This window comes from Nilaparvata lugens, chromosome 7 (genome assembly GCF_014356525.2).
Source record: "Nilaparvata lugens isolate BPH chromosome 7, ASM1435652v1, whole genome shotgun sequence".
Lineage (NCBI taxonomy): Eukaryota > Metazoa > Arthropoda > Insecta > Hemiptera > Delphacidae > Nilaparvata > Nilaparvata lugens.
In genome coordinates this window covers 34114449-34137873 of record NC_052510.1, presented here as the reverse complement: position 1 = coordinate 34137873, position 23425 = coordinate 34114449, and the positions used below count along the sequence as shown (strand labels likewise).

At 33.2% G+C, this 23425-nt stretch overlaps 1 protein-coding gene across 1 annotated transcript in view; it reads left to right on the top strand.

Moving 5' to 3' along the window:
• The window catches only part of LOC111051412 (E3 ubiquitin-protein ligase HERC2), a 258746-nt gene extending 247269 nt beyond the window's left edge, over nt 1-11477 (top strand). Inside the window, exons 82-83 of the mRNA XM_039431914.1 lie at nt 8780-8934; nt 9415-11477. Coding sequence (XP_039287848.1) covers nt 8780-8934; nt 9415-9552 — 293 coding nt within the window. The 3' untranslated portion in view covers nt 9553-11477. The remainder of the gene's footprint in view (nt 1-8779; nt 8935-9414) is intronic.
• The last annotated feature ends 11948 nt before the right edge of the window (nt 11478-23425 follow it).

Below are 23425 nucleotides of genomic sequence, written 5' to 3'. Positions count from 1 at the left end.
ACATGAACTTTTTGATAGTGATTTGAAAAAAAATGTTAAAACAACAGAACTGAAAGTTGTCAACCTTATCATTCTACCTCCATTTAGAGAGGCTTTTGTTTGAGCCGAATGAAATCATATATATATATATATATATATATATATATATATATATATATATAAATGAATTTCTGTTTGTGTGTTTGTTCCCTATAGACTTGAAAAATACTTGACATAACGGCATGAAACTTTGGGAATATGTTGTGTGAATATTGGGGATGGTTTCTGACCAGAAATTTCAATAGGGGGACTAATAATAATTATTTATTAATCCATTTTACAGACCTATGTTTTCGAAATTGTCGGCCTAGCGGCTACCGAAGAACGGGAAGGTTATCATGATTCAAGATCATATTGAGATAATATGATTCAGCATCTAAAATTACCAGCTGTCATAAACAAGTCACCCTATGATAAATTGTGTAGGCTACTGGTATTAAAATGGTAGTTTAGAGTTGAAGTGTAGTTGATTTGTACCAGCTGTAGATAATGGTTCCTTAGAAGACCTATACAAATAATGATCAATCCCCTATCATTGAGTAACTGGAAAATGTTGGAATAAAATTATTCACCTCATGTAAGAGAGTTGTTCATATTGCATTCATTTAATTGCAGAATAATTTACAATTTGTTTTAATTTAGCTTAGCTTATATTCATCCTAAAATGGAAGATGGAAAGAATATGGAATTCTATGTGATTCATCGTACATCGCATACTTCCTGGACCATCTATTGACAATCAACAACTATGACAACATTAAATTCATCTTTGAAACACTGATTTAACCTGTCTATTTTTTTTTTTAATTCAACACTTTACTGATAGATATTACTACCAATTGATTGAGAAGAATATGTTTTCGGAATAATGAATGCTGCATGACTAAGCACATAGAAAGTCCGTATTGAGATGTAAATGAAAATATTGATTGTCAGATAAAATTGATGATTCATCAAATAAAGTCAAGTGTGACATGAGATACATTGACTTTTGGCGGTTCGAATTTCGCCGGGAAAGCTAGTTGTAAATGAAGCTTTATTATTAATAAATAGTCAACGCTCAAAAAAGGCAGGCTCAATCACCACATTCTATGCGGGACCAGTAAGCCATTAATTTTGAGTAGTTCAATCACTTCCATTATGGACACTGGATACATTATGGACAATCAGTACCTATGAAATTTATTAGCTCCAGAATAAAAAACTTGTGATAGCAGTGACCCCGACTACTACAATGAATTACCATTTGGATCAAATATAAGGAATTACTCACATCTCTCATCAACTTGTACTTTTTAATCACAAAATATTAATAAAAAATATAAGTTATATTGAATGAACTCACGGCTAGTACCATACCCTCATCTAACACATTAGAGTAATGTATTAGAGGAGGCTAGGCTATTACTCAAGTTTGTCTTTTTCTGGCTGTGCTACAAATAAATGTAGGTATATGTTTGACATTTTGTTTTTCTAATCTTGTTATATCTTTTTGTATCTTTCTATTAAGAAAGTTTTCAATGTGATTTTTGATGGCAATAAAATTTGAATTTGAAAAAAGAATTATCAACAAACTCCTAACCAGAGAAAATATCTGTTCTAATCGTCATGTATGAGACTCCATTTATGCAGCTGATAGAAGGCGCAAACCGAACTGGCCAAGCATACAACAATGGAACTCACATGTGGCAAACTCGCGCTCTAGATCAACGCAAAATTAATTCGATCAGCTGATTGATAAGATTATTTTAAGCTTTCCAATGATTACAACATATGTTAGAATATCATGTGTCAATTATCTCAGTTCCATATGACGTTCACCTTACCATGTTCATAAGCTTACTTAATAGGATACTTTTTATCCTTTGAAACCCTTAGAGGCAAAATATCTCAAAATCCGTTCTTAGTGCGCGTCTAGCATGTTTGAAGAATATTTGTGCAAAGTTTCAAGTCTGTAGGCCAATTATTCTGAGCTGTAGTGTGATTTTACATCAATGTTTTTGAAAAATGCCCTCTCCTGAACCCCCCTGTGCTCATAATCGGAATTTTTTTGCATAGATCTATTTTTTTACGTAGCTAAACAAAAAAGTTCCTCATGACTTTGCTGTGCAATGAGCGGTTAAAAAGTACGAAATTTTTGAGGGCCCAGCTCCCTCAGGGGGGCAAATTTCTGAAAATCCTTTCTTAGTGGATGTCTTGAGGCTACCATGAACAATTGTGCAAAATTTCAAGTTTGTAGGCTCAGTAGTTCGGGCTGTGGTTTGATTTCAATCTGTCGGGACTTAGCCTTTTATAAATATAGAATAATAAAATTTTGAAGCAAGGAAGTTGTATAACCTAATTTATTTTTTAAAATATTATTATTATTAGTTATAGACTGCAGCTCGATTGGTAGGTTATTATAAAGCTCTCCTTCAATGGCGGCTACCTAGATGGTCTGTCATCTCATTTCAACCAAATCATTGCTGCGATTAGAGAGCGTCTTTGACCGATCCCACCTAAGGGTAATGATCACATTGGTAGCATGTTTGCGCAAGTGTAACCACGCGTGTAGATGATAAACAAAATCTTGAAAGAGCCATAAAAACACGTGGTGACTTGTCTGCCGCTGCTCACTCTGTTCGCAAGTGTGCGTACACTTGCATGCACTTGCAATCAGTGTGAGCAGCGAAGTCACAACGTAATTCTATGACTCTTTCCAGACTTCGATTCTCATCTGCACGCGTGGCTACGCATGCACTTGCGCAAACTTGCATCCAATGTGATCATACCCTTATGCCCGGTTGCAGAGTCGCTACATAAAGTCACCCATAGTTAACAGAACCATTAGTTAACAACGCGCCCATAAATAGATGTTCGTTGCAGAGTCGTTTGCCAGACTCCTTTAAACTATGGCTCTGATAAGGCTCACACATAGTCACACTGCTGCTCATACCACTTTTTGCGCGGTATCGAACTAATGTATTGGTAACGAGGAGAGAATCACTGTGAACAGTTCTTCCAAACCTCCAGTCAGATGACGTCACAACATGGCACTTTTTATCACAAGATCACAACACTGCATCGTCTGCTGTGCGTTGTTGATTTTTGGAGGTTAAGGAATTAAGATCGTAAACTGCAGACTAATTTGTAATTATTTTCAGTTAAGTTGGTTTGAATTTGTGATAGCTAAATGAATGAATTAGCCTACGTAAAATAAAATTAGAGGTAGAAGTAAAATAAGTGACTAGTGTATTTATTATTGTATAAATTATATTAATAATACCTCACCAGTGAAAGGTGATGAACGTTAGAAACTTCAGTTTTCTCCCTTAATTTCTGTAGCTCAAGGCACGCATCTAATACAACAAATGTATCCAAAGTTTAAATATAATAGGCTTTTGAGCCCCAATTACCACCAGTATCTGGGACAAGTTTCAAAGCTTATCAACTTATACAAAGAAGTGATTATACAAGTTAGGATAGAATTTTGTTGCATTGAGAACAAACCTTTAGCAATTTTTGTTGAAAACCCCGTTTTGTAATACAACAAAATAAATAGGTCTTTCTCATAAAACTTCCAATAATTAAAATAGGTACAGTAATTCTAATAAAAATTTGAAGCCTTTAATATGAGAGAATCTTTTATATTAGTGATATATCTACATTTTGAAACAAGTATCTTGAATAAAACTTTGATATATCTTGTACCTACGCAAAGCAGCCAATTTACGAGATATATTTCTAATGACTGCATACCGTGTTTATTATTAAAATTGATAATAATGATTATTTGAATTACTACTTAGCCACTCAAATAGTCAATGACATTTTATTCAGTTTATTCACACTTTATCTACAGTTTCAGATAGTCAACGTTATTATAATGTAATAAACCATATTATGATGATCATTTTCGTCTGTCTTTTAAAACATGCAAACAAGTTAACATAACCTTAAAATACACTTGGCGCGACTGTATAGTGGATTTATAAACACGATTTTGGGCATTTAAATTAAGAGCACATTTAGTTATTGGCAGCCTCAACTGACGTCATCTGCCTGTAGGGTTTTCGTCCCTGCAACGGAAAAACCTGTTTGTTGGCGCGCTGTTACCTATCGGCAGAGAAATAGCTAACAGAACGTCTCTGCAACGAATTACGAAATTGGCCTGTTAAATAGTTGAGTCCGCGCTGTTAACTATGGGTGACGTTATTTGTCGACTCTGCAACCGGGCATTAGACAGTGGTAATCCCGTCCTGTCCCCAAACCTTTGGATTGGGGTACAGTTAAGATTTAATTTACGAAAACGTCGACAGCCCCAAAAGCAAGTCTTTAATTTGCACTAACCTTGGAACTGGCAAGGAAGTGGACTGTATCTTGTGTGTAGAAGTTACTGCTGACGATATCCTGTCTTTATGCGTAGGCCTATATGATATTGTACATATATCACGAAACGAGACGAGGTAATTGCGTTCAGCTCGAACGCCACGGAACAGGAGAAACGGAACGAAACGATGTTGACTTCTCGAGCACGCTTCTTGAAGTGCTGGGTTGGAAGATAAACGGGGAGGATGAAGGAGGAGTGAGGGAGAGAGGTTATCTTGCCTCTTTGGGAGAGGGGGAAGGAGAGGAAAGCACAAACCAAATCAACCCGCAATCAAGGCTGCCGATCCTCCGTGAATCCACCAGACAGAAAAGCAGATAGTTGCTAACCGTCTTGGTCTGAATATGCTCGAGTGTTTCACAGCTGGTAATAAATCTCTATATCTATAAAAGGCTAAGCCCTGACAGACTGAAATCACACCACAGCCCAAACTACTGAGCCTAAAAACTTGAAATTTTGCACAATTATTTATGGTAGCCTCAAAACATCCACTAAGATAGGATTTTCAGAAATTTGCCCCCCTGAGGGAGCTGGCCCCCCCAAAATTTTGTACTTTTTAACCGCTCATTGCGCAGCTAAGTCATGAGGAACTTTTTTGTTCAGCTACAGGAAAAAATTAGATCTATGCAGAAAAATTTCGATCAGGAGCACAGGGGGGTTCTGGAGAGGGGATTTTTCGAAAATGTTGATGTAAAATCACACTACAGCTCAAACTAATTGTCCTACAGATTTGAAAATTTGGAAAAATATTCTTCAAACATGCTAGACGCGCACTTAGAACGGATTTTGTCTCTTAAGGGTTTCAAAGGATGAAAAAGGATCCTATTAAGTAAGCTTATGAACATTGTAAGGTGAACGCCATAATATGGAACTGAGATAATTTATTGATTGACATGAGATATTCTAACATATGGTTTAATCATTGAAAATAACAAAATCATATGATAGAAATTCAAAAAAGTACATCTGTTCTATGATTGCTTTCTACCTGATTCCACTTAACCTCAATCATATTGTTCTGATAATTGATAAATATGTTTAATAATATTATTATTAATATAATAATAGTATTGTTTTGATAATTAATTATTATTATTGATATAATAATAGTATTGTTTTGGCAGCCTAATCAATAATTTTTTTTCACAAACTCTGTATAATAATATGGTGAATGTGAAACAGCTGCATCAAAGAAATTATATCAAGAACATATGTTTAGGAAAACCATAGTTTTGAATTTCTTTTTTGCAATGTATAGGCCTACACGTGGTATGGATTATTAATTTTTCAGCTAGAACAGTTTTTTGAGACTGCTAAATAAACGTCTACAGTTTTATCAATGCTGTATCGGCAATATGAAAACGCATGCAGTTAATAATATGTCTTCGAATAAAGGTGTTGATATTTACATGAATTGATTATTCTCTACCATTTTTATTTAATTACAATTTCAAAATTATTCGAGCTCTGATAGAATGATTGACTCACTGTACAGTCAGTCGAAAATTGTAATATTGAAATGAGGGGTATTTTGGCAATCTGAACAAAAAAATAAGATCCTATGCACCTTTTCGATGTTTCCTCAAATGAAAAATAAGTTTTTGGGTTGTCAAAACTCCCCCTGAAAGGGAAACCATTCAATTTATCCTATCTTTCAGTAAAATAACAATGATTTCTGTTTCGAATAACACGTTTCTTGCCAAAAAGAATCGAACTCTTTGTGATATGACCTACACTTTAGATTCATATAATTCTATTAATTAAATTCATGGGAATTGAAGAATTTTTTCAGTCAGTTTATGATTAGTTGATGAAATTGATTATCAATAAAGAAGACAAATGATTATATTTGTCCCTACAGAATTAGTTGAATGAATTATCGATGTACTGAGTACATAACAATGAACTGTTCAAAACATGAATTTAATCAAATAAAAAATGGTCCATACTTTTGTATTCATGTTTGCATATTTTCCACTTGTGATGGATAGCCAAAATATTGTAGAGCGAGCTGCACGCCGAATTGTAATCGAGGGCTCTGATTGGCTGAAAAGTACAGCGTTCGGAGTGTGGTGAGGCGAACAGTTAGAACAGAGGCAAGCGGAACGGCGAACGGTTCGGAGTACGGTACGGCGAATGATTAACAGCTGATTTTTAACATTATGAAACATAATTTATGCTTATGTTCACTGAAAGGCAAGATGTTCGGAGGAATGCACAGTTTGCTGCGCGGTTCGACATGTGTGGACGCACCTTTAGATGTTACAGGACATTTATAAAGAACACAGGCCAAAGAAACATGATAATATATACTATAACTAGCAGAAACCCGTGCTCCGCAAGGATCTATTTTAAAACTTAACAAACTGAAAACTTGACGTAATGAAATTTTGAAGAATTGAAAATAGGCCTATAACCATCCTTGGTTAATTGAGAATGTATGCAAAATTTCAAGTTAATTAGTCCAGTAGTTCAGACGTGATGATGTGTCAAACATGATTATTTTCCTATCCCGTACGTGTAGAAGCCAGCGCTTTACTTTATTATATATATAGTTAACGGCTGCAAGAGATAGGACTGTGGAACAGAATAGTGGTGAAACTATGATAGCGCCAGAAGTGTCTCAAACACAATAGTAGGTGAACTTTTTGAAAGTGATTTGAAAAAAAAGTTTAAACAACAGAACTGAAAGTTGCCTACCTTATCATTCTATCTCCATTTAGAGAGGTTTTTGTTTGAGCCGAATGTAAATCTATATCTATAAATATTAATGTCTGTTTGTGTGTTTGTTTGTTCCCTATAGACTTGAGAAGTAGGCTACTTGACATAACGGCATGAAATTGGAAACCAATATGTTGTGTGAATATTGGGGATGGTATCTAAAAAGAAATTTTAAAAGAGGGGCTAATAATAATTATTCATTAATCCATTTTACTGACCTATGTTCTCAAAATTGTCGGCCGAGCGGCTACTGAAGGACGGGAAGATGATCATGATTCAAGATCATATTGTGATAATATGATTTAGCATCTAAAGTTACCAGCTGTAATAAACACGTCACCGTGTGATGAATTGTGTACTGGTATTAAAACGGTAGTTTGGAGTTAAAGTGTAGTTGAATGGTACCAGCTGTAGATAATGGTTCTTTAGAAGACCTATACAAATAATTATCACTCCCCTATCATTGAGAAACTGGAAAATGTTGAAAAATAATTATTCACCTCATGAAAGAGAGTTGATCATATTGTATTCATTAATTACTGAAGAATGAAAGAATAATTTACAATTTGTTTGAATTTAGCTTAGCTTATATTCATCCTAAAATGGAAGATGGAAAGAATATGGAATTCTGTGTGATTCATCGTACATATTCATCGCATATTTCCTGGACCATCTATTGACAATCAACAACTATGAAAACATTGAATTCATCTTTGAAACACTGATTTAACCTATCTATTTTTTTTTTAATTCAACACTTTACTGATAGATATTACTACCAATTGATTGAGAAGAATATGTTTTCGGAATAATGAATGCTGCATGACTAAGCACATAGAAAGTCCGTATTGAGATGTAAATGAAAATATTGATTGTCAGATAAAATTCATGATTCATAAAATAAAGTCAAGTGTGACATGAAATACTTTGACTTTTTTGCGGTACAAAAAGATTGGGTATATATAGATTTACATTCGGCTCAAACGAAAACCTCTCTAAATAGAGTTAGAATGATAAGGTAGACAACTTTCAGTTCTGTTGTTTTAACATTTTTTTTCAAATCACTTTCAAAAATTTCATGTAGTACCTACTATTGTGTTTGAGACACTTCTGGCGCTATCATAGTTTCACCACTATTCTGTTCCACAGTCTTGCAGCCGTTAACTATGTATATAATAAAGTAAAGAGCTGGCTTCTACACGTACGGGATAGGGAAATTATTATGTTTGACACATCATCAAGTCTGAACTACAGGACTAAATTAACTTGAAATTTTTCATACATTCTTAATAACCCAGGATGGTTATAGGTCTATTTTCAATTCTTCAAAATTTTATTACGTCAAGTTTTCAGCTTGTCAATTTGTAAAATAGATCCTTGCGGAGCACGGGTTTCTGCTAGTTATTATAATAATAGTGCATTAATATTGTCGGGTATATGTTCCACCTTGTCGTTAGTTATTTGTTAACGTGTCAGTTTCACTACAAGTGCGTAAGCTTAAATTAACTGTTCAAGCTATATGTTATACTGTATATTTTTTCATTAGGTACATATTTTCAGAGTCAGTTATTCTTTTATTATTTATTGTGATCACTTTTCAAACAAGCTACGTCAGATGCTTTGTTCATAAATATTGATGTATTATGATTGCAGGAATCGACGTGCATTCGCCATTGGTGCAGTGGTTCTGGGAAGTTATGGAGGAGTTCAGTAATCAAGAGCGATCTCTATTTTTGCGATTTGTCTGGGGCAGAACGAGACTACCTAGGACGATCGCTGACTTCAGAGGCAGAGACTTTGTACTGCAGGTACTGTACTAGAAAATTATTCTTGAATCATCCCTAAAGGCTAACGCCACACACTCTCGAAGTAAATATTAAGCAGAGTTTTCTTGTTAATTTACCTACGTAAGTGTTGATGAAACATTGTGCATTGTATCTATTTTTCTATGTTGTGTGGATTTATTAACTCATTTGCTGAATATATAATTCCAAATTTATTTTTTGTGATACATGATAGTACAACGCAGTGATGTTTTTTCAAAGTATTGTAGAAAATTAGCTTTTATCTCATAAGATACGATCTTCTTTAAGAAGTAATCATCTTAAAAAATGCATTCTTCGAAGCAGATATAGGAAGAGAGACGATTTTAATATGGAAATTTAAATATCTTATGCAACGTTCTTTCTTTAAAATGGTTATTTATTTTCTTCTTTTATAATCATTTCTGAATATTCTGCTTTTAAATATTTATGATTTGATTTAATAATTACTTTTTATTATTGCAGGTTTTGGATAAGTACAGTCCACCTGATCAATTTCTACCTGAGAGCTACACTTGCTTTTTCTTGCTTAAAATGCCTCGCTATTCTAGTAAGGTAAGCTCTTTCACTCATTACGGATTCTCATTCGGTAATCACACTTAGCAAAAAGAAAATTTACATTTACAGTAAGTTTCATTTATAATTAGAACTATAAAATTCCCATTAAAAGCTTTCAAGCTTGTTCATAAGCTTTCAATACGAAATAGCTTTAGCTTTATCTTAGCATAAATTTCAATGTGCTTGGGATGATGGCAAATTTAGACATCAATTGACCAGTTTCTCTAATAAAGCTAGCTAGTTTACGACAAATTGTGCAAATCATCCAAGAAATGAGTAAAGGCTCGTTTTTGAAAATTGCATTAAATCATCATTATATTTTCAGTGAATTCTACGTAGATTGAATAAGTTTAGTTACACAAATCATGTGAGAAAAATAGAGACTGTGAAAGAATAACTTAAACAGAGAATTGATAACTCTTTAAATTGTATTTGCGCTTCCTGAAAATTTCTGATTGTGTGTTGTGGATAGACTTGAAAAAGTAAAAAGTAGGTTTTGCAAATGTACGACTCACTTCATTATACGATTTTAATAAACTAGAGGTTCAATATTGTTTTTTAGAACGAATTGTTTTGATATAATAATTAGAAACACAATAGGTTAACCTTTCCTACTTGGAAATATTAGATTGCTTTCTACTAAAATTTTTAATAGTTGAAATTATATTTAATGTAGCAAAATTATTTTATCATGTGATAAAGTAAACCATTCACTGTTATGTTATAGCGATTTGAAAAATGCAACACTACTACTTGAAATATTCAAATAGTAATTTTAGTGACAATTCACAAAAATAGATGAACACTATTTGTTTGGAAATTTCAACTTATCTTTTACTTCTCCCAATTTCTTGAAATTCTCTGTTTTTGAATAAATTTTAAATTTTAGTGTTAAATTTTCAAATCGTTCATCTATTTCAAAAATTCATTCCAGTTTTGCTCTCTCGAATGTTATGTTAAGTTTTTAGATTGGATTTCAGAAGAGATTCAAATTCTAAGAGAAAGCCAGTTCCAGTGGTGGATTTACTGCTGCAACTTGGATAAGATGTAATATGTGACAACTGCCTCTGCCTGATGCTATCGATAGTCGGCCACTTTCAGTATGTGTTTTCAAAGTACCGCAATTTTCTAGTGGTTCCATTGAAAACTGAAGTCAATTTCTTGATAAAGACATCAAACTGTAAGACAATTTTTTATTTTTCAAATTTCAAGTTAGAAACGTTTGTCGGATGTTTTTATCCTAGCTCATGTCATTCACTTATACGGCTGAAACTTTTCTTTGAAAATATCTGACTTAGATGGACTTCTACAATGGTTGATTAGGAGTTTTAACATTTCAATTCGGCCATTAATATCCTTTAACGTCAACTAAATCTTATTATTTTATTTATTGTATGATACGTTTTTTATTTTCAAGCGGTAGAATGCACAGCGATGTCGTTTTTAATACCTAATTGAAATTTGTATTAGTGTAAACCTTTATATCGGATGTCTGTGATTCCCTTAATAATTTCCTTAACATATAAATTTCTACCAAAAAGGCTATGAAAATGATATATGGTTTCCTCAATAAAAGGCAGTTGTATTCAGTTGTGTTTCACTCTTGTCTTGTGAGAATATAATCATAGAGAAACAATAGCGTAATAAACTTATGCTATCGTTTCTCTATGATATAATTTACTACAACTAAATATTACATGTTGGTTTTGACTGTTGAAAAACAAAGTTCAGGAAATTCGTTGTCTATCCTTCAAGTGATTATGATAATACAATATCATATATAATGAAAGTAGTATAAAAAAATCCGACTTTATTGAAAAATTTAAGGTTGCGCAGCTTTGAAATGCAATGTATTTTGTAAATTTTCTAATGTAGATGTATTTATTATCACTATTAACTTGTAGTGTTAGTTGTAGTGTTATTTTAAGAAATGTTAGTTATACAGAGAAATAAAGTGTTACATTATTTTATTCGACTGTCATTTTAGCTTTCACACTTCTGAAACATCATATTCAATAATACTATACCGTCGACCGGGGTGACTTTGACCCACCTCGCTGAAAAATATTCAAATCAGTTTATCTCCGATGTATAATATCCGAAATCGATGTTCAACATTGATACCCGTAGCCCTGATCATTATCGAGGTTCTACAATCGATATCTTGTCGAATTTCGGTATATTAGTTGAATTATCGACATAAAACCTAACTACTTGCTTCATCTTGTGATTTTGTTGTCGGAAAACTTCGTATTGGAAAACTTATTTCTGAAAGGCTTATGATATCGGCGAGTAAATTTCATTTTTGCCTTTTTATTATATTTCAATTGTTATATCCATAATATCCATAGTTGAACTGGTTAGGGTTCTGTCACTAGTTAAATAGAACAATGTAATTTTTAGGTTAAACTTGGGGTGACTTTGTCCCAGTATAAAAATTGTGATATTATGCAGGATATAATGCAAATACAACTCAAAATATTATAAATATAATGTATTCTACCTAATAAACCAAAATATTCACCTTGCTTAAAATTGATACGTTCTCAATATTCATTTTTTGCTGATTCTGCAGCTGGAGCCAACTAAACATGCCTCGACGCTACAAACGTTTTTCAGGCAGCAGAAACTGAAATATTTTTTCAATAAATAATTTGTGATTTTTTGAAGTAGATTTCATTCGTTTTCAATGTCATTATTCATTTTTAAGGTTAACAGTTGGTTTCACTTTGTCTAACTCTTGAAAATAAACTTTTTCCATATATTTTTCAAAGTGAGACAAAGTCACCCCTGATTACTTTTTCAAAGTAACCACTGGTTGACATTGTCTCTTATTTTCAAAAAAATATATCTTTGTTAAAGTTAAGAAAAATACCAACTTTTTATAATGAAAAATACTCTTTAAACATTACAGAACACAATAAAAATATTGCCACAGATTTTTTTCAACTTAAGTATTGATTTCAAGCTGTTTGAAATTTCAACTCCCCAAAATTGGGATAAAGTCTCCCCAGTTTACCGGTACTTGATATAATTGGTAAACCATTTTATTATACGATCCTGTCTTTTTAGACAAATCCATCCTTTTTAACAAGTAGTTCTGACTCAAAATTCTTGATTCGGAGATTTCGACTACTTTTCTTAATTTCCAAAACTTTGTAGGAGGCTCTGACTGTTTGCAAGTAGTTGTATTCTCAGCAAAAATATGAGGAATACATTCCAAACTAATAAATTTTACTATGAGGAGATTGATCTAGCTTTTGATATTACATTGTTAGAACAATATAATTTCTAATTGAGTGGAAAGAAGACTTTGATTGGTAAGAATTGCAAAGCATATTATTGTTATTTGTTTTATTACCTTGAAAATTATTTTCATTCACTTGAATGTTGTAACTGGTTTTCAGTAATTACTATTTGGTTAGCGTTACTCGATTTATAAACGTGAGTATTGAATTTGCAGTTAATATTGATGTTGTAACTATCTATTTCTATGAAAAATTTTCTTGAGATAAATCAAATATTTTTTCAATTCTACCACATTGAGCAGGAGTATGGTTTAGAGTACAGAATATATAATTATATCAATGTCATGCATAGTAGACCTAATTGTGCAACATTTCTCTATGATATTACTTGCAAGCTATCAATCCAGTATTACTTGAAATAATTTGGTACCTAATATCGATCATAATGAACTAACATTTTTCTCCAATCACGGACGGTTTTTGTTTCTCATATCTACATAGACAAATAATTAGTATGATAGGTCACTGGAAAAATGATTCAATCTGAGTTTATCAATTCAACGTTTTATTATATTTGATAATTTAATTTATATAATTCTTAACCTAAGTATAAAAATACTCTTGAATCTTTGCGTACTGTCGATCAAATCTTCGTTATTGATAAATTGAAGATAGCTTTCAATCTATTGGAAATTTTTGAAGGCTAATCACAAACACCTTATAATATCATCTCGACTGATTGGTTCAATGATTTGTAGCACATTGATATTGAATAGATATGTGGAGAAATCTTTGGCTGAGCTGCTTTCTTTGGAGAATATTGGATGATATTCCATGATCCATGACTCCTATCAAAACGTTTTCTGACAGCCTGGAGAACATATCCAGAAACATCGCATCAGGTAATCCAGAGTTTTGTTTGTAACATTGGCACCTGAAATTGAAGTATATTGTAAATTAATTGAAATTTTCTTAATTTACTATTTTAAGCTACTCCTACCTATGTTGCCAAAACCTACGTTGAGGATAGATTTTTCTACAACTGTAGTTGTAACATCAGTCTGTTTTAGTGGAATATTATCATAAACATTATGATTGTACTCTGTCAGACCAGTGAGGAAAATAAGTTCTGCAATATGATTTTGTTTTTTTTTCTGTTTGGTCCGCTCTTGGAACCAAAGAGTATTTGGGTCAAACGAGTCATTAACAGTCCGAATTGGCTAACAACTATTGAGAAATGCATCCTCCATAAAAACATAATGACGATCTACCAAACCATATTAAGCTATTGAACAATTAAGCTTGATTTCCATACAATATTATTATTCTGCCAAATTTCTCTAGCTCTCGCAATTATTATATTCCATTCTAGTGATTTATAATATTGAATAAGTATTTGACAATAAACTGATTTAATTTTGTTTTTATTATTAGTCCAGTCAAATGGTCGTTTTTCAGAAACAGCCCCAAAAAAATTTTTCTCGACGGTTCTATATGTATTTTGGGGCGCTGAATTCGAATCTGAAATTTTCTGACATGCCAGAGGGCGGCTTCACCCCAAAAATTTCGGACTTTTTCCATTTAATCTCGAAAATTTCGAGTTTTTGGAGAAAAACTATCGACTTCAAAATTGAAGATAATAAAATTTCCAATAAATTGAGTGGTCGCGCAGGACTCTACCTTTTTTGGTTCCGGAGCTACGAATTTTCAAAAAAGGGGTATTTTTAAGGGGTTTTCAAAATTATGCAAACCTACCACCTTTACCCTATACAACTTTGATATTTTTCTAGTAATGATAAAAACCACACATAAAGTGAAAGAATAATTCATTTTCTGAACAGGATTCCTTAGGAATTTTCCAATTTAGTAGAAGGGGGAGGGGGAATACACCCAAAATAGAAAATCATGTTCTACAGCCGAAATACAATTTTTTCATTATAATACCTTTTCATGGCCTTCCTAACAAAAAAAAATCGACTAAAATCATCTTGCTGATGATTTCAGTCAAAATATGTATTTTTTTATTAGGAAGGCCTTGAAAAGGTATTATATTGAAAAATTTGTATTTTGGCTGTAGAACATGATTTTCTATTTTTGGGTGTATTCCCCCACCCCCTCTACTTAATTCGAAAATTCCCAAGGAATCCTGTTCAGAATTAATTGTTCTTTCATGTTATGTGTGGTTTTTTATCATCACAAGAAAAATATCCAAGTTGTATAGGGTAGAAGTGGTAGGATTGCATAATTTTAAAAACCTCTTAAAAATATCCCTTTTTTGAAAATTTGTAGCTCCGGAACCAAAAATGGTAGAGTCCTGCGCGGTCACCCAATTTATTGGAAATTTTTTTATCTTTAATTTTGTAGAAAATGATATTTTTTCCAAAATAGAAATTTACAGGATTAAATAGAAAAATTAAAGAAAGTCCGAAATTTTGGGGGGTTTTGGGGGTGAAGCCGCCCTTTGGTGGCGTGTCAGCAAATTTCAGTCCAGGCAATGAATGCTCGAAAATGGGTATGGAGGGAAAAGTTGGGAAGACAATTTTTGACCCCGCAGTTCTGTTTAGGGTAGTAAGGAGGTAAACATATCAAAAGTCCCCAACCCTACTCCCTGTGCCATGGGGGTGGGGGTGGTTTAAAGGTACCATTTTTTGGTTTCTCGCCTAAAACTCAAAAACTATGTATTTTAAGGACTTGACTGTCATTTAACAAATTAAAGCTTACATAAGTTTCTACAATATTCATCCCACAACTTTTTTTTATCTCCTCTAGTTTTCGAGATATCCTCTCTTGAAGGTGTGAAATTTTTGAAAAAAAACACGTTTGCCACCAATTTTTTTCTACTTTTGCTCTTATAACTTTTCAAAAATCGATGAGAAAAATCTATGCTTATTATGAGCTCATAGAGTATCAAATTCTCTTCAATTTGATGTATAATTCCACACTTTTACGAATTTCCTTACACCTTTTTCAGCAGTTTTAGTGTTGAGTGTGAAATCTCCTTTTTGCAACAATAGACCAATTGACAAAGGAATTTGGAGGGAATGTTTTAAACACAATTTTTGACTTTGCAGCTTTATTGAGACTAGTTGGGAGGAGAACATATCAAAAGTCCCCATTCCTAACTCATGTGCTAAGGGGATGAGGGTGGTTTAAAAGTTGCATTTTTCAGAGTTTTGCTTCCATGCTCATATCTTGAGAACAATGCGTACAACCGACATAACTAATTCAAAAAAGAAGCTTAATAAATTTTCTACACTTCTTTTTCAGTGAAATTTTGTGATATTCCCAACAGTTCCCGAGATATTCGCTCTTGAAGGTGTCTAATTGTTAAAATGAATGGTTTTTATCCAATGTTTTGCTCTTTCGGGGCTTATAACTCTTCAACAAATGCATAATAAAAACTGATGCTTATCTCAGGTTTGTAGAGCATTAAATTTTCTTTAAAATGATGTATTATTTCACAATTCCAAGTATTCCTTTCATTGTTATAACAGCTTCAATGTAGGGGGTGAAATTTTCATTGCTGCAATGATTGATCGTTTGACAATGACATTTGAAGGCGGTGTCTGTGACACAATTTTTGACTTTGCAGCTTTATTCGGACTAGTTAGTAGGTGAACATATCAAAAGTGCGCATCTCTATCACCTCTATTGAAGTTATGAAACCGCTGAGTTGACACTTGTTGCAGCAATGAGAATTTCACCCCCTACATTGAAGCTGCTATAACAATGAAAGGAATACTTGGAATAGAGTAGTAATACATCATTTCATAGAGAATTGAATGCTCTACAAACCTAAGATAAGCTTCAGTTCTTATTATGCATTGTTGGAGAGTTATAAGCCCTGAAAGAGCAAAACATTGGATTAAAACCATTTATTTTAACAATTAGACACCTTCAAGAGCGAATATCTCTGTTGGGAATATCACAAAATTTCACTGAAAAAGAAGTGTAGAAAATTTATCAAGCTTCTTTTTTGAATTAGTTATGTCGGTTGGACTATATGTTGTGGTATAGAACTGGAAAAAGTACCTGTATGTAACCAGCAAACTATTCTCTATTGTTAACCCAATGTTAACAATATTATTGTTATTGTTATGTTTGTACTGTACTTACTTCTTATCGAAAATCTACTTCCTGTTCTGTATACAGAGGCCTCTGAAACTGCAAACAAAAGTATTCAATATCACATTCTATGTATTCCATTATTTTGACTTTTTTATAAAGAATATTTTAATAGTAATATTACTGGTTAATTCTAATTTCTTTAATAGTTAAACTGACTTATCACGAATGTGACTGGTAATTATGTTTATTACATAGTTGAGATCAGAGTTGAAATTGATTAAAAATTTATTGCGAAAACGGATCTGTCAGTGACCTCAATTTTTTTTTCTGGTGAGTTGGTATTTTTGTGTTGTTCCTTTTTAGACATTAGTTAATACCAACTACATACGATGCAATTGCCAATTATAGTTTAACAACCCAAGAACTAATATTTGCCTTATTATTCTAAGTGAGTGTATTGATTTTGATTTTTCTAATAAGTCATTGGAATCTAGAAAATCGTCCAATTGTCCAAATCTATAGTCAATAACCTGCATACCCCCAGGGGTGCCCTCAGGGTGGGAGCGACGGCACGGACTTCTTTTTTTGGCGGGGGGGGGGGTTCAAAAAGGTCAGCAGTCTCCAAAATAATGGGTGGGGGGGGTTTGCGCCCGGCCTCTCCACCAATTTGAATATCAAATATATATTTTTTATTGTTGAAGATAACTTAAACAATAAGGAACAATAGGCAACTATAATAGGCAACTTCATAAAAAATCCAATCATTCAACATGTACGGCAGCATTTGTAAATGATAATTGAAAAATATATAATACTTGGACGCCTGGGACATATTTGGTAGCCTAATATTTTAACACGTGATGGAGACAAACAATCTTTTTCAATGTTAAAGGCTTAGCACTATATCAAATATTATTGTTACAGTATTTATTTCTAGTTTAACAGAAAATGGCAGCTTATAGGACCCAACTGTCCAAATGAGTAGATGTATGTTGGGAAATTGATTTGGGACGTATCATACCGTAATCATGTCTCACTCAGCGTTCAGTTTTATTTTTCATCTATTCTTATGAATTTCTTGTGTAATGAGCGCTGACCTGATTTATGAACTTTGATTGGTGATCGCTGATGTCGGAATGAGAATCGCGGCTTCTGCTTGCGGGTTGCCACAAGGTTCGGCTCATCCTCATTGGCCGACTGATCGCACGACGACCCATCATCATCTTGGAACATTTCTCTGCAAAATCCTTAATATTTCGCATTCAATTTGACTCAACATGTCAATAATAATTAATATTCTATTACGGTAATAGAATTACAGTATATGAAAAGAAGCGGACTTTTGTGTAATAATTCATAATTCATTTATTTTGCTGTAATATATTAAAATTATTATTTTGATCTAAAATACTTTATTTACAAAGTTGTGTATTTATTCCGTGTAACACACTCAAGATTATAGCTTTAAACTTGGAAAACGTGGGAAAAACTGTACTTGTAACGACAATAATAATTAATACTTGATTGATTGAGTTATTCAAAATTTGAATATGATCAGTCTGTGATGTTATAAGAAGTTGATCCGGAATAGTACCTATGATTTTTTCACCATTTACATTTTTTTTATTAAAAAAGCTCATCTCTACAATGCAACTCCCAATTGAATCTGATAATCTTCTCCAATTAATTTCATCATTCTTTCGTTTTCGTTTTCCTGAAGCTTTATAAAAGATCATGTAATTTTCTTATAGAAGACTCAAATATTCAGATCTACCGTATTGATAATTCATCACTATTATTCACATTAAGCTGAAATAGCCAATTGAAAAGCTTATGAAACTCATCTCAATAAATGGTCAGGTCCTATTTACACCGAAATCAATAAAAATGTTTTATTAGTGAGTTTTCGTTTCTCTCCGAAATCTAGCAACTGAACTCACCTTTTTTATTCTCATCAATGGAATAATCAAAATCTTGTAGACGACATTAAAGAACACTTATCTTATCACATCAAGTTTTATAAACTTCGTGAAAGGGTAAAAATACGATAAGGTAAAATTTAATGTTCATGACAAGTTAAAAAAAATTAAACTTTCAGTATTCGCTCTAAAAGAAAACAGCAATTAGGATAAAATTCCAGTTTGTTATTCTATTTTGATCTTAAGCGCTGTTCACACCACACAAATTTGTCAAAGAATCTAATCTATAGATTTTGGAAAGCACACAATATTGAGTTCCCTATGATAAAAATCATGCACCACACTTAGTTCAATGTTTTCCACACTCTTTATCCGAATGCAAACGATAATATGCTCATTACTAATTACAGTTACCTACTAGTAATAAAAAGTGTATGAAGACAATCAATAACTCAATGATGGACCAGAGATCGTAGGATAACAAAAAAGCACGCTGTTCATTTGTCTAGACTGTGCAGCTCACTTGCCCTACAAATAGTATTCAGCTGGCCCAAGTTGGTTGTAACTTGGCGTGACTGCGGTGAAATGATTTCATGATAGAATTTATCTGAAAGTGTAGTGAGTACCTTTACTCATGCTAGTGGGAAAATCATTCGATAGTATATATAGGTTTGTGGCCATGCTTTTAACGTTGTTGATATCGTGTCTCTTATTATTTGGGGTGGGTTTATTCACTGAGGCGTGCTATATTCGGCCGATTAAAGCAAGGTGGAAACGTTTATTTTCTCGTCACGTGACTGCAACACTCTCCATCTCCATTTACTGCTTTCAAACTTCTATCTTACTCTCTTTCTTTGAACAGACAACTAGGTCATGACCAATAGAACCTCTAACTACAAAAATATCTTGATAGAATGCCTTACTGCTTGCCTTTTCTTTTCTAAACTTTTCCCCTTTCAAGTTTTCCATGAAAATATCAGGTTTCCGTCAGTTAAAAACTGGCTGACTTCAAATGTTTGACTTATTCAAATTTTACAGCTTTCCATCGATTGAAACAACCCAATTCATAATACATGAGTTTGTGGATTTGAGTGAAATTTTCAATATTTTTTTGCAATTGTGAAGGATAAGAGTTTTGTTTGGATTCGTATTTGGAAATTGATCAATCTAATAGATTCAAAATTGTAGTAGATACATTTTTTGGACTCAAAATTGTCTACAAATTATCATTTAAGTTACGTAAGTAGCATAACCTTTAGACTGTGTATTCCAAATTAAGGTTTGAAGCAGTTTTGGGCAAATGCCTGTTGTTTTTACCTGAATTGTATTTGCATATGAATAAATAAATAAATAAATAAATAAATTCAGAGTAAAGTGACGATTAAGTGACGTAGTATAGCAATTCTAGATTAAAAACTAGAACATCTTAGAGATTTTCAATTATCTTAGAAATTGGAAGGTTCCAATGGTCAGTAAGTGGCGGACTTTAAATGGTTGATTTATTTTAATACTATATGAACACATATGCCGTTCGCCAAAGACATTATCGGCTTATTTGAAGGAAGTTACTGAAATGAGGAAAGTTGTTTTGACCCCTATCCCAGTAACTCACCCCCCTACCCCTCTCCCCAATGTAATATAAGCCCCGACCCTCGCAAATAGTCATCAGAGTCATCATATTCTTAAAAACTTGCGAGGATCGTTCTCCGGGAACCACCCCAAGATTTGTTTTGGAAATCCTCGTCGTCCTCACAATGATGCAGTCTGCGTCAAACCCCCCTTTGTGTGCATCCCTGCGCACTGTAGGTAATAAAAGTGTAGAGATATTTGAATATGATTTTTGGCACCTCTTGTTCTTTCGTCGTACATGAAAGAAAGATAGAGTAGGCTTCTCTGCAAGAGTTTCTTGTTCATTGGGATGAACAAGAAAGAATAACTATTTTCAAGAGTGTCCTTTTTTACTGCATCACTTTCCATGATTATTTACTTTTTCTCTAGTGAATGGTGATGAAGTCAACTTGCGCTGACTTATGTTTTTGAAGTAACTTTTCAGACGTTTTACGAGTTAACTTGACCATTTATGAGGAATATTATTGTAACCAAGCTTCCTCATTATACGTTTGTCCTTGATGGCGTTTTATGAGAGTTGCAAGAATTTCGCCAACCTCCCAATAAAGAACTCCTAACAACCTTTGAGTCTCAATCTACATTAATTTGTATTGATACTCCCATTTAAAAATGTTTAAAAAATTAGGCCCGATGTACCTAGAATAAATGTATTCTGGGTACATAGGTCTATCTATTTGATCAATTTATTAATGCACTTATCAACTACACCTGATATTTATTACACCGATTTGTTTTCCACCCAATTAGTTCTCCATGAAATGTACTTTGAAAATTCTGTACAAGTTGTAAACTGGTAAAAGTATTACAAGAATTTTTATTTGTTGAAATCATCTTTATTTTTTCAAACAGATTCGTGGCCATATCATATACCATGAACCTGATTTATATTTATAAGGGTTAACTATTGGGAATATTACATCTCTAATACTTCTGATCCTGCAATAAATGTCAAATTATCTACTAATCTAGAAACATCTTATGATTATTTATTGGTGAAGTGTAAAATATTATCAACGTTTTGCAAGTTTTTACATCTTTATATTCTCACAAATTCATCCTTTGGTGACATAGGTATTTCTACACATCTCAGTTTTTACTGAAACATATGAATATTATCGCACGGGTAAGCAATACAAAACATCTACTATAGAGGTACCGTATATTAATGATTATATTAATTATTCAGTTTACACTCTTTATTTAGGGGAATAGCATAATATGTATTCCTACAATTCCTGTATTCTTTCGATCCTCACCTGGTATTTGCATATTGTTTCAAAGTAATAAATAATCAGACGAAAAGAAAAATTACTACGCAGATCAAGAAACACTTTTAGAGCATTAACTTACTTTTGAAATTTGTAAATTAGTCTTACCTTCGGTTTTTATGCTCCTCCCTTCCCGATGTCAGCAAAAAGTTGTCTTATACCACAAACTCCTCAAACCAAAATTAACATAATGTACGGCAACTATAACGTTCTGAAAGTTGAGATCACACTACACTATTTACATAAATTTTGAATAAAAAAATCAATTCAAATATAGGGTTTGTAAACTTAAAAATCAAGTAATGTTATAAAAACTTGACTATCGACTAAAAAACTCAGAGTAGTACTACTGTTCTCTAAAACTAATCTGAAACAGTGTAAACAAACGACAAATTAGCGTCTATTGCGGAACAAAGTGTTTTGTTGCAAGACCGAAAGTGTTTTGCGACTACCGGGCCCGAGGGAAGACCCGCAGGGTCGAGAGGCAATGCTCTAGCGAGGAAGCCGTGTAACAACGTACGAACACTGCCGAGTGCCGAGCTGAGAACCCGACTCCGTCTTTCATCTTCCTTCATTCATTCTCCGTTCTCCTATGCTTTGCTCTCCACCGACGAATCATGGAAACAATCGACCAGAGAAAGTAACATGAGAGAAGGCTGCTGCTGTTTTCTGGCTCCGACTCCCATCATTACTGCGAGCTTTTTAACAGGCGAGAACGTGCGGTTTCCTTTTTAGCATTCTATATTTTCATCTGCATCCCGTGTTATCTTACTATCTTCATGCCCATTTGTTCATTATTTCCTCCATTATTTCCCGCGCTAATTAAGAGGTACCGTTTTCCCCCGACTGTACTTTATAGGCCGATGGTGGAATACGTTCTGCAGTGCTGTTTGATTGTTAATTCGTTCACTCACTCATCTAATAATTGTTAGAGGCATGAGTGGGAGTTGGGACTTCTTTTTAATCGTCTTTTGTAACTCAGACTTTACTGTACTATTGTAGGCAGCTTGCCACTTTTGGTGATCCATTTGAAATTATTTCGACATTCATAGAACGGGGCAAATCGAGACATTCTTTCGAATAATTTCTCCTTAATCCAGGAGTTGATATGAGGAGCAAATCCGTCTTTCGGATTTCGGTTGCTTGTTTCTATAAAAAACTGAAAGTTCCGTTTAAACTCAATTTAATATCGTGCACTACATAAGCGACGATCAAAATCAATGTAATTTATGTGTATTTCTCTAATGACAACTTCCATTTTTCTCTGTAATTATATCAGTCTTAAATTGCTAAATACGGTATATATAATGTCATTCCTATATCCAATATCTGTTTATTTTGCAATCCAAAACAACAAATGCCAGAATCTCTCATCCCAGGGCTCCTGCTTAATTCGGTTACCTTTATCTACGTTTTTTTTCGGTTATAATCACCGTTATTCCACAGTTTCAAATAAGAATGAGTAGAAATATAACGTTATTCAAAACTTTTTCCAGTTTTTGGCAAGGAACAATCCTTTTTGTCTCTTGGAGTTTTTATCAAGGGAGGCATTTTCCAAAAATCTTCATAGAAGCGAGAAATAAAGTCGAACATAAATATTATAGATCCCGGTTTCTAGAAAACAACATCGTATCAGATAAAGTGACTTTATTATACAGCTTCAGCCTCTCTTATAACAATGACGACTCATTTGATAGTGAGTGATAATTTTTGATAGTGATAAAAGAGCATTCAGAGCGTTAACTATATAAGGTGCATTTCTCCATGATTATTATGATTTTCAACC